This window comes from Anguilla rostrata, chromosome 4 (assembly GCF_018555375.3).
Source record: "Anguilla rostrata isolate EN2019 chromosome 4, ASM1855537v3, whole genome shotgun sequence".
Lineage (NCBI taxonomy): Eukaryota > Metazoa > Chordata > Actinopteri > Anguilliformes > Anguillidae > Anguilla > Anguilla rostrata.
This window is the reverse complement of record NC_057936.1, coordinates 39944478-39956858: the sequence shown is the minus strand read 5'-3', so window position 1 is coordinate 39956858 and position 12381 is coordinate 39944478. Positions and strand designations below refer to the sequence as shown.

Below are 12381 nucleotides of genomic sequence, written 5' to 3'. Positions count from 1 at the left end.
GCTGTAGCTGTGTTGGGGACGTTGTCAGTGGTGTTGTGACAGTTTGATGTCTCCGCTACGACATTGCACAAGTATTGGCATCACCTTGTTGGAGTGGCCTCAGCAAGGAGAATCAGAGAATATCCTTTTTTTGTATTCTGTCTTAATTTCAGTATTTTTTTCTTTATTGTGTTTCTCTCTGTTTTGCTGGCTGTGAATCCCCTGATTTGACTGTCTGAAAGTTGCTGATGCCCTTGTATTGGGCACTGCAGTTTTAGTTTATCAGCCCGCTGTCACAGTCTGTCAAACCGGGGCGGGCCCAGCTCTGATACGCTCCCCTGGAACATGTCCCCCTCAGATGGCCCACCTGGTCCCAGTGAAGTCCCACAGCTCCTCCATGACGGGGTCCCAGTCCCTCCACGACCAGTCCGCCAAGGGCGTGTCCGCCTTCCAGGAGGGCCTGGTCTCCCAGCGACCCGAGATGCCGCGGCAGAACTCGGACCCCACCTCCGAGACTCCCCCGCTGCCCCCCCGCATCGCCAGCCGCGAGGACAAGTTCGACCGCACCTCCTGGCTGAGGGAGGAGGACATCCCGCCTAAGGTGCGGCCATCTCTGGTGGGATGCCAATTTGCAATTCAAACTGCGCGGGATGATGTAAAATGTAAAATGTCAACAAACATTTAACAAAGTTGAGATTACCACCCAGTAAGCAAACGGTTTTGATCCAGGTATTGGAATGTGCTCGTCCCCATGCTGGCGAACATGTAGGAAGCAGAATAATGGAAACATTATTAATGGAAACCTGGGAAAATGAGGGACTGCTGTTGTATGCTAGGCAGAGGCTACCTCACAGGTTTTGCGCATCCATTAATCAAGAAAATAACATCCTGGCTGGGTAAGGTCGTGAATAACAATGCTGGACGGGCCTGGCTGCCAATAATAATGGCTGCTACGGCCTGAAGAGGTGACTTCAGGAACATTGAAAGAGTGGCGATTGATGTGACGACTTGCTAGTGCTTCACAAGGAGTGGTGCTGGTGTCTTAGGTGCCGTGAGGATGAAACTCCCAGGGAAAGATGACATCAGCAAAGGGAAGCAGTGGCCATAAGGACATTGTGATGAATTAATTGTCCATTGTCGATAGTTTGTGATATCCATGAATTAATTTACAGCGTAAGGCAAAATAGAATAAACCAATCAAAATTCGACCTGGGGAAGGGGAATTTTCATGAAAATGGTGATGGCACAAGACAATATTTTATATATGTACAGTACTCCTTGGAAAAGCAGTGACTTTTGGGGAGTTCTGTAGGCACACCTGTACGTGTGTGTGTGTGTGTGCGCATGCGCGTGTGTACTCTCTTGTGTGTAATTAGGGTGCTGACTTGGGTACTTTATGTTCCACAGGTTCCACAGAGGACCACCTCCATCTCCCCGGCCCTTGTGAGGAAGAACTCTCCTGGGAATGGAGCTGGAGGCCTGGGGCCCAGAACCGGGTCCCAGCTGATCCGGGCCAGGTACCGAGCCCAGCTCCTTCGCCGACACAATCTTACCACCTCATCACAACTCCTTCCCTTAGACACGTGCCGGTCTGCTCAGCCCAATCACACAGCCAGCCAGCCTCATAAATCTCATTTCCCCTTCACTCATTTTGACATTTGGTTTTTATTATTATGTCAGCTGTCAGCCCACGGACAAGACTGTTTACTCGCAGGCTCACTGGCTGGGCAGAACTGTTCTTTTAACTTTCAATTTACTGGAATGGGTGGCTAGGGGGGAGGCGGAAGGAGGATTAATGACAGAGAAAATTAAAAATCGATCGATAAGCACGAGGCATTTGAAATGTCAAACTGAAAGGATGATTTTCTCTGAAGTTCAGAGGACACTGAAATTATGGCAGTTTTGGGCTGTGGAGCATCAGATTGGTCCATGTGGGCCTATTACAACGGACAATGTAATACCACTGGATGATGTATTAACTTGTCATAATGTAATAACTTCAACTGATAATATAGTGAAACCAGATAAGGTAATAAATTGCTGGATAATGTAATAAACCAGATGAATGGATAACGTAATAACTTATTCCAGATAATGTAACAACTTCAGTGAATGTGGTGATAACTAACCAAAATCACTATTTATGTATTCTCTAATTCACTTTAAGTGTCTGGCACGCACACACACACACAAGATCATGCAGGCTCACAGAGATACACATCAAGATTCCAATCTAGCTGTTTATAGAGAAGCCAAGTTACATCCGCAAAATAGTACTTGTGAGTAAATACACACAAAACATTTATAATACATCTTTAAAAACAGTCCAAGTTGCGGCTAAACTTTGTGTTGCACAGAAACTAACCAAACCATATCCCAAAACTGTGCTGCCCATGTTTTCTTACATTCATTCTAGTTACTTGGCTCTGTTTCTTCATCTAGCCATCTCAAGTGAATGTGATCTGTATGTGGGAGCTTGCAAGGTTTCTGTCATTAAGTCTGGAGTGCTTTTTCTAATGTATGCAATGTATATACTGTTTCAACTCCTGAATGTCTTCAACTTTTTTCCCTCGTAAAGCACATACAGATTTTGGCCAATAAGATAAAAACACATGGGTAAGTTGGGAACCCAAAGTGTATTCAAAGTTAAGCCTGATAACATTCCAGTATGCTCAGGGACAAAACCCAAAATGCTGTGCAGGCCTGATTGTCTATAAGTAAGCCTTGCATGGCTAGAAGTCATACATTTTAAAGAGGGGCAATTGTTGGGGCACGTTTTGGCAGGAGCTGCAGTGATGAAGACAGCTGATGTTTCACTGGAAACTAAGGTGATGTCAGCATGGAAGACATTATTAACAAAGGGTGACTGTGGTTGGAACAACATATCCCTGTATCACAATGCCATGTATTAGTTTCAGGTGCTAAGGCAAGCTGTTCTAAATCAATTGACTCCAAATATTAATAAAGGGTGTGAGCAGGCAGTTTCATAAAGAACAGTCAAAAATGTCCTACAGAAGTCTACTGAGCAGGAACCATACAATGCACAAATCGATCATTACACCTGCCACTGTGCGTTTGTGAGTATAATGGTGCAAAGAGCACAGGCAATGGACTACTGAGCAGTGGAAGAATGTGATATGGTCAGATGAAGCCACAAACATTTCAGTTCCGAACAAACGCCAAAGGGTTTGTATCTCTGAGGAAGGCTAGTGTGCAGGGAACTAATAAGAAATCAGAGAAACAAAAGGTGTGTTATCGCTGCCGCAAATGCACTACTAATTACTGCAGTAAGGTCTTCATTAAGATTGTCTTTTCTTTATCTAAAGCCTGCACGCCAAACCTGGCTAACAACATTCCCAGACCACTGAGTGCATATGCAATATCACAAAAACACCAGTGTTTTACTAAGCACCTATACTAAGCACAAACCAAAATACAGATCCTACAAAGGATGAGAGAATTCTAAAACCATAGAAAATGCTCTTACTTGAAGAGTTTTGGGCGTTGCAGTGAGCGGGGACAAGATCTGCAGTAATGCTGTTTCTCTGTGTTTTGTGGAAGTCATGAAATTCACAGTATGTGTGTTTATGTGACACTTAAAATTAATGAAACAGAACATAGGCTGTTGGTTGGTTAGTTCTTATATTATTTATTGAAGTTATTTCACTATTCATTGACAAAGTTGTTACCCACCTGATAAGCTAATAACCATTAGCAAGTGGAAAGTAAAAGTCCTGCCATGTGTTCCATGAACGCAACAAGCTGATTTGACAAATTAGTTCTACCTCCTGGATTAAGACTTGTACTAATTAGCAAATTCAGGTGATTGGAACAAAATACTGAGGGGAACGTTTACTCTCTGATCCTGGATTTTCTACCTCTGACCATTCAACAATCCATCAAATTTTCATCCATTAAACATGGTTTGCTGCTACATTATCTGGTTTTATTATATTACAAGTGCAAAAGTAATTACATTACCTGGTGTTACAGGGAACACTATACCTGTAATCAGTATGTGGTAATGATACTCTGTCTTTTTCATGTGGCAGAAATGAGACGTAAATACTTTATTATTATTTGTACAAATCATATTTAATATATTATTATAAAATGTATATTTTATATAATGTCACAGAGCCTGCAGTTAGCAGACATTGGCACCTTCTGTTTCTGCTTACCCCCTTGCTGACAGCTGCTCACCTGTGTGTTGCCACAGCAATCCGGACCTGCGCAAGATGGACCTCACCGTGGAAACGGCCCTCCAGAGGACAAGCAGTGGGAGCTCGTCCAGCTCTAGCACCCCCAGCTCCCAGGCTGGGTCCAGCGAGAGAAACCGGGTCAGAGGTGAGATGCAGGGTAGTGACCACCGGAGGGCGCCATCTAGGGGCTTTCCACCCTGTGCTTGGGTACCCTACCCTCTCCCCTCTCCCGTTGCCAAAAATCAAACAGCAGTGTCGGGTACTGAGTCAGGAGTCCAGCACATACAGACAGAGGCAGAAGCTAAGTGTTCAGGTTGCTGGAATGATCCACATCAAGATCATAAATTGGTTTCTTGGTTTGGCATTTGAACGACTCAGTCAATGTGACGTGCAGTTTTATTCCCTCTCTTTAGTGTTCAGAAAGGAGGGTCCCAGCACACTGAGTGAAATGGGGGGAAAAATCATGAATGGATGTGGTTCATTTTTCCTGCTCAAAAACCTTGAGTGAATGCGTATCTCACAGCAGTGGGTCATTCTACGCACTGAAAGAATTGTTGGTTCGCACAGTGCTTGTGAGTGAAAAATAAAAAATGGTGAATGGATTAGAGACATAAAATGGTGTTATCCTTCTGGAAAAGTCACAAATGAGAATAAGCGTGTGTGTAAAAATCAGGTTGTCCACTGTCTGTCCCCTGTCTCTGCTGCCTCACGCACCTGCGGCCCACAGCCACATATATATTCTTCTTAATTAGAGTAACTGCCCTCAGGCTAGTGTCTTGTCAAGGGAAATCCTGCTCTCTTTGAGGACATTAAGGTTTCTTCCTCATGAACCTCACCCTGTTTATTTCTCTAAAGGGTTTTTTAAAAAGCCATCCCGTAATGCACCCCTGCAGGTTTTCATTTCATGGCTCGCTGCCCCGTTGGAAGATGGAAAGCTTTGCCTCGGAGAGTTCAGGTTTTTTTTTTTTCCCTCCCTATGATTTTCCAGACATATTGAGATTTCAGCCTAGACCATTTCCGCCCAGGAGCACAGTGCGCTTTCTGGGTTTTTACCTCTCAGAAGGAGGGATGGCAGTACTGACAGGAGGACCTTAAGGCAGGCCTCTCCAGATCCGAGACCGTATCGATTTGTGGCTGTGATGACAAGGGTAATGGTGCATTGTGGGTATTTGTGCTTGGCAACAACCTAAAGATTATTAGCTTTCTTCTATCTCTTGCGCTTTCGCTCTCATTCTCTTCTGACTCTCTCCTCCTCTTTCTCTCTTTTGCTCTCTCTCAAATTAATTTTTTTTAAAAACACTTTATTGGCATGAAATTTGTAAATATTTCCAAAGTGTACATAAAGTAATACAGAAATACATGAACATAAATTGACACAAAAAATTGCAATATCTAACTGTAATAACAAAAACAAACAACACTATATTAATATTACTAGTAATTATAGTGCTTGTAGTAGTAATAAAATGTATAAATTTGTCCCTCAGATTATGGCAGGCAAAGATGTACTTGTTCATGTGCTGCTAATGGAGCTGTTGGCCCCTCTCCTAGCAGGACTTCCAGTCCAATATTTCAGATATAAATCTTTTTCTGTTCTATAACTTGGTTTATTCTAATTTGTTGGTCAGCAGTGTTGATATGAAACTGGTCTGTGCTTTGTGTTGGTTGGGTTAATGGGTTATGTCTCTCTCTCGCTCTTACACTCTCTTTTGCCTCTCTTCTCTCCCCTCTCACCCTCTCTCTCTCTCTCTCTCTCTCTCTCTCTATCTGTCCCTCCTAATATGAAACAGCACCCTGTCCCTCTATCAGGGGCCTCATTAAAGGTGGGTTTAGGCGACACAAGCTAATAAAGAGCTGACTTTGGTCGAAATCTTCGGTGATGGAATGTGTATTCGCAGTAGATTGATGACATGCCTTTTAAACCTCCTGTGCCTATGCTGTGGATGTGAGCTGCATTTCAGGCGCCTTCCTCCTCTGTTTCCATTCTGAGCGAGTGAGGGACAGCTAGCTCTTTCTCTCACCCTTCAGTTTGCTCCTTTTGCAGGCAAGGCACCGCTAACCCCCCACCCCCATCCTGTCCTACAGGGTCTGTTAGGCCAGACAGTTCCCCTGTGGTGTCCCTGGAGACCCCCAAAGCCAAACAGCAGGAGGACAGTCGGGAGGTGACCAGGCCAAGCCGACCAGCGGTGAGTCAGACTGCTGTACCCACCAGCACCGTCCTCCTGACCACACACTTAACACTAGCACATTTATAATCCCCATACATACCCATAACTGCACCCTTTTGCACTTGACAACTTAATAGAATAGAATAGAATAGAATAACTTTTTTCCCCCAGGGGGAACTTCTGGTGAAATGGCCATCATACATGAAATTACATTAAAAAATGAAATGAGAGAAATTTCATTTAGAGATTCCTAAATTACATCATTGTAATTACAAATTAAAAATTAAGAATTCTGTTAAGGAAAGTACTAAGAGCTTCCATACATAAATTGCATAAATACTTGGATAAATAACTTAAAATTCACTAAAATAATTTCAGGCTATGGTAAATCAGAAAATTTAATTAAACATAAAGATTAATGTGTGCTATGTCATTAATGAGGCTAACAGATATTGGCACACAGCTGTTGAGTACTCTTCTTTTAAAGGGACCTGATGGCAATATGTCAAACAGATGATTTGAAGGATGAAAGACTACTATACTTTCTCCGTTCTCGAACTGTCCGCTCCTCATGAAGTTGTTTCATGTTCTTTGTGTCTCCCTATGGTTTTACTACTGAGTGATGCCACCTTCTCCAGCATAGGTTGTCTGATGTTATTTAGAGAGCCATACCAAGCTGTTAGGCTGAAGGTCAGTGCTGATTCATTGAAGCAGGTGTAAAGTGCTTGCAGTGCTGACTGATTGCTGACTGAGTGCTACAATTTCCTGAGTTTGTAGAAGAAGAACAGTCTTGATTGACATTTGGCATGCACTCAATGACAATTGACTCCATAGCTCTTTCTGTTGTTTTTGCTTTAATGGCAAGGTGTCTCAGGTGGGACAGTGTTTTTCTTGATGTCCATGACCATTTCCTTTGTCTTTTCTGCATTCAAGTCTAAAATTGGAATTCGTTGATAGTAGTTTTGAACTTGCACAATCACTGTGTCATGAGAATACTTGATTATGGTCATCTCAGGGCATTAGCTCTGACAGTCAACTGTCTAGAGTGTAAATAATACAGGACCACTGAATCTTGTGGTGAGTCAGTGGAGATGGTCTTGATGTTACTCCATTGGCCTCGGTATCATACCCACTGAGATCTTTCTGTCAAGAAGGACATTTCCCATAAAACGGCATGAGCATTAATATGCATGTTCAATTGTTTCCGAACCAATAAATGTGGCTGAATTTTTTTAAATGCCCCAGAGAAATCAACAAACAACAGTCTAGTATGTGAGTCTCATTATTCCACTGTACTACCAGCTCATGAGCCTGTCAGTCTAATTATTCCACTGTACTACCAGCTCATGAGCCTGTCAGTCTCATTATTCCACTGTACTACCAGCTCATGAGCCTGTCAGTCTCATTATTCCACTGTACTACCAGCTCATGAGCCTGTCAGTCTCATTATTCCACTGTACTACCAGCTCATGAGCCTGTGAGTCTCATTATTCCACTGTACTACCAGCTCATGAGCCTGTCAGTCTCATTATTCCACTGTACTACCAGCTCATGAGCCTGTCAGTCTCATTATTCCACTGTACTACCAGCTCATGAGCCTGTCAGTCTCATTATTCCACTGTACTACCAGCTCATAAGCCTGTCAGTCTCATTATTTTCCACTGTACTACCAGCTCATGAGCCTGTCAATCTCATTATTCCACTGTACTACCAGCTCATGAGCCTGTCAGTCTCATTATTCCACTGTACTACCAGCTCATGAGCCTGTCAGTCTCATTATTCCACTGTACTACCAGCTCATAAGCCTGTCAGTCTCATTATTTTCCACTGTACTACCAGCTCATGAGCCTGTCAATCTCATTATTCCACTGTTCTACCAGCTCATGAGCCTGTCAGTCTCATTATTCCACTGTACTACCAGCTCATGAGCCTGTCAGTCTCATTATTACACTGTACTACCAGCTCATGAGCCTGTCAGTCTCATTATTCCACTGTACTACCAGCTCATGTGCCTGTCAGTCTCATTATTGCTCTATACCTTCTGCTCCGGTGCCTGCCAGGGCCTCATTATATTTTCCCTTCAGCACTTGTGCCTGTCTGTCACATTGCCCTGTACTTTCAGTGATTTCCTCGTGAATCACAGATCTGAGCGAGTCTGAGCGAATATCGCACCACTGAGCTAAATCAGGCTGTCAGTGTCTACTTATTCTAATGGTAGCAGTGTCCTGGTGCAGGCTTCTTCTGTTTGCTCAGAATTGTTGGGTTTTTTTAACCCGCATACTTCCCCTGCATTTAGAAATTTTCCTCGCCATTGTTTGTGTGAGCCTGACAAGCCTTGTCCCCAAAGTTTTTTATTATGGTGTGTGTGTCATGCTCTGTGCCCATTTCTGGGTGGTTTAAAGCCTTTTGGTGAAGGAATGCTGATTGGCTGTTATCAAAGGGAGATAGTTGTTTACAGGTGTACTGATGACTATGGTAATTACACTCTGATATCGTCAATACACACCTGAAGCTTGCTATCATAATAGTTGTTCATGTTTTTTCCTGGGATTGTTCTTTTTAATGAGAACTGCCGCAACTGTCTTTCCTTGCTTTACTGTTAATACACATCAAATTAAAATAACTTGTGCATGCTTGTGCACATACACCCACACCCACAAATATACTATAGCTCTCCATCTTTCCCTGTTTGACTGCTACACGCACATCAGAGCAAATAACCACGTTTAAAAAGCGCAATTTCAAATCTCTCTTACCTCTACTTTCTTTCCTCTACATCTCTCTATCTTGCTATTTCTCTATCTCTCTCTGTCCCTCATTCTGTCAATTTTCTCTGCTTTCACAACCATCTTCCTTCAGAGCTATAAGAAAGAGCTATAGACAAGGTTGGTGATATTACTGCTAATACTTCACAGTCATCTCTATCTCTCTCACTCTCACACTCATGCACTCACTCACTCTTTCATTCATATTCACATTCAAATTCACACTCATTCACTCTCACTCTCTCTCTGCACTTCAGTCTTCCGTTTTTGTTGTAATTGTAAGACCGGACCTTTGGTCAGCTTTAATAGATCACTATTTGAACTAGTTTAAGGTGGTATCCCCATTTCTTTTTGGACCCTGCTGGTCAGAGCGCTGGGTATTACGGGGAGGATGATCCCTCTCTTTCCACTGGCCAGAGAGCAGCCTCTATACTTTTCAAGTCTGAATTTTCACTCTCTTTTGTGAGACTACATGGATTTTACATCTCTGCCTTTACTGTCTGTCTCAGAAACATGCCCTGAAAGCCTTCTGGAGTCTGCTCCGTTCCCATGACAACACAGTGCTTTACACCTCATTTACTTGACAAATGTTACTGAAGAAAAAATGTCTTGTGTATGGATTCACAGCTGAAATACTGGTCTGTCACTTTTTCTGTCTGCATGTGAAAACTGAGTAGGGTAAATCTGTGAGCATTTGGTTTCTACTGTCAGGGTTTGCTCATAGATATAGAGTTTCTTGACTGGAGTCAGCTTTTTTCCACATATTACATAGGCACTGTAAGTTCAATGTGGTTTCTAGAACATATACAGTGCATACTGTAGGCATAAGGAAAATAGAGTCATATAGTCAGTCTTTCATTCCTGGAAGGCTGGTGTACTTGCAAGTGTTTGTTTCTACCAGGTACCCTGGCTCAGTTTGCTAATGAGCTGTACACACCAATGCATTGTTCATTCATAGATAACACCATAGTAAAATCTTCATAAAGGGAAACACAAAATGCTCTTTAGTTGTCATTCATGTGTTTATCAGGAAATGGTCTGATCGTGAAAATGATTTGACTAAGTATATACTAAGTATATACTAAGAGCACAACTTGAAAGAGGTATGGCCTTCCTGGCCTGTCCCCTGCTCTAGAATCACCTTGGTTGCGGTCTCTGACGCAGGCTCGCTCCACCACTGCTCTGGGATAGATGGGGCTGGATTGAACTCTATATCTATTGGTGCACTGCGGTGTTTGTGCTGCATCTTCTCTCTCTGACTCTCTTGCCATGCATGGTCAGTCTCCCCTAATACAACCCCCTCCCAGCTTTGCAGGATGAACTGGAAAGATGGCCTGTGCTTGTGACATAATGTCAACCATTCTTTTTGTGTGGTGAGGGGTTTTTATTATACTCTGTTTTATGTTGAAAGACATAAAGTACATGGGAGAAATGTTCCTTCCTGTGGGAAATAGCGAGTACAGTAACAGTCAGCTAGTAAAGTTACCACACAGGCATCCTGCTACTTATCTTGGAAATGCAGGTGGACCGGTGTGCTTCTAGACTTCATATTGCAGAAAAAGGCCAATCAGCAGCAAGTGCACGTGTTCTAAGTTCATCTGCGGCACATGCAGAGCAGATTTTTAATTACTCTGCAGAAAGGACCGCTTTGTCACTGCTCGCCGTGAGCGTGACGGGTGGCAGTTCTCCTGTTACTTTGGCTGACCATCCCACGGAATGACTGTTGGGGTTAACGCAAGATTAACGAGGCGAGCCGAATCTAACAACCCTGTTTAAAGCTTCTCAAAAAAAACCTTGGCAGACCTGAAAATACTTTTTTTTTTCTTCTTTAATTTGTCTGTGTGATTTCTGGTACAACTGCAAGAGACTTCAGCAGCCAGGAAGCGGTATGCTTTCCTGCAAATAAGGAAACAAGCGAATTCTTTTTTTTATTATTTTTTTTTAAAGATTACAACCATGATCATGACTTTGTCATTAACTCTTTCCACCCTCTTCCGCTCCTTCCTTCCCCTTGGCATGTCCCTAACCTGAAGAATGCAGCCTGTCGGCTACAACTGTGTTTCTCAGCCCTGTTTGGAAGGGCACACACCTTGTACACCTTGCGTTTTAGCCAATGTCTCAGTTAACTGGGCTCAATGAAGCTGTGAAATGAAAAATTATCTTTAAGTTCTGTAAAAGAGATATGTGGAATGTGCTGAGATGATTTTTGGCAATGAAAAGATACTCAGTAACTTAATTAGTTGGCCAATTACTCATCCTGGGTCCCCTTAAATAACTGATTATTCTTGATCAATTGAAATTGGACACCTTTCAGTTTTAACTCATTTGATTTAGGGGCTTAAATTGAGTAGAAATGAACTACTTCTATGCTTTGAACAATCTGTCTCTGCAAAAGAACATCGAGAAGCCTTTATTAACCAAGGTCAAATCCTGGTTTATGTTCCGTTAGCAGTTCAATAATGCAATAATAAGAGCTCAATTATACAATTATAGAGCTCAGCTGAAACAAAATTCATGGCTACAATTGAGAAATGTGGTCGTAAGAACCGCGTTGGCCTCACTCCCACCACGTCCCCTCTCAGTGTCTACACTAAACGGTGCTTTACCATTTCAGATCTGTGCTTCTAGTAAACGCCTGCGTTGGTCCACGGTCAGAAGCCTCTGTGTACAACCATAGTTGACCACGGTCCCCCCTCCCCTTTTCTCTCAGGACCTCACTGCTCTTGCCAAGGAGCTACGTGAGCTGCGGACAGATGACACCCACCGGCCGCCTGTGAAGGTGACGGACTACTCGTCCTCCAGCGAGGAGTCGGAGAGCAGCGAGGATGATGGAGAGAGCGAGGGGCAGGACGGCACTGTGCCGGTCAGCGACATCCCGCGCATCATGTGAGTGTCTGCAGAGTTTTCATTGGTGGAGCGCCACCCTCACTTGTGTTTTGGGATTATATGAGAAAGGTTTGTGTCTACATGTACTGTGCTATATTTCTTGACATGAGAAGGGTAGGTTAACAGAACCCTGTGTTTGGATTCTCACGGGAAATTCATGAAAATGAGCTATTCCTGGAAAAGCGCTCACATATACCACTGTCCTTGAAACGTCTAGGAAAATTGCCAAAATTTAAAATACCTTAGCAGCAAGCCACATGCATCCATCTTTCTTTGTGAACTCACTAGCTTGATGATAATTACTATCAAGCAATATCAGTGTGTCGATAATGCTTACAAAATTGTGTGCATTATGAAAAAAAGTCAAACAGAGTAGGTGTG

General features: G+C 43.1%; 1 protein-coding gene across 12 annotated transcripts in view; it reads left to right on the top strand.

Annotated features, from left to right (window-relative positions):
- Positions 1 to 12381, top strand: part of LOC135253392 (TRAF2 and NCK-interacting protein kinase-like) — a 135949-nt gene that overhangs the window by 103515 nt on the left and 20053 nt on the right. For 8 of the 12 annotated variants that reach the window (XM_064332632.1, XM_064332626.1, XM_064332629.1 and 5 more), the window contains 5 exons: positions 338 to 595; positions 1387 to 1496; positions 4199 to 4326; positions 6267 to 6367; positions 11825 to 12000. In XM_064332632.1, coding sequence (XP_064188702.1) covers positions 338 to 595; positions 1387 to 1496; positions 4199 to 4326; positions 6267 to 6367; positions 11825 to 12000 — 773 coding nt within the window. The remainder of the gene's footprint in view (positions 1 to 337; positions 596 to 1386; positions 1497 to 4198; positions 4327 to 6266; positions 6368 to 11824; positions 12001 to 12381) is intronic. The other 4 variants (XM_064332627.1, XM_064332637.1, XM_064332636.1 and 1 more) reach the window with 1 other exon arrangement.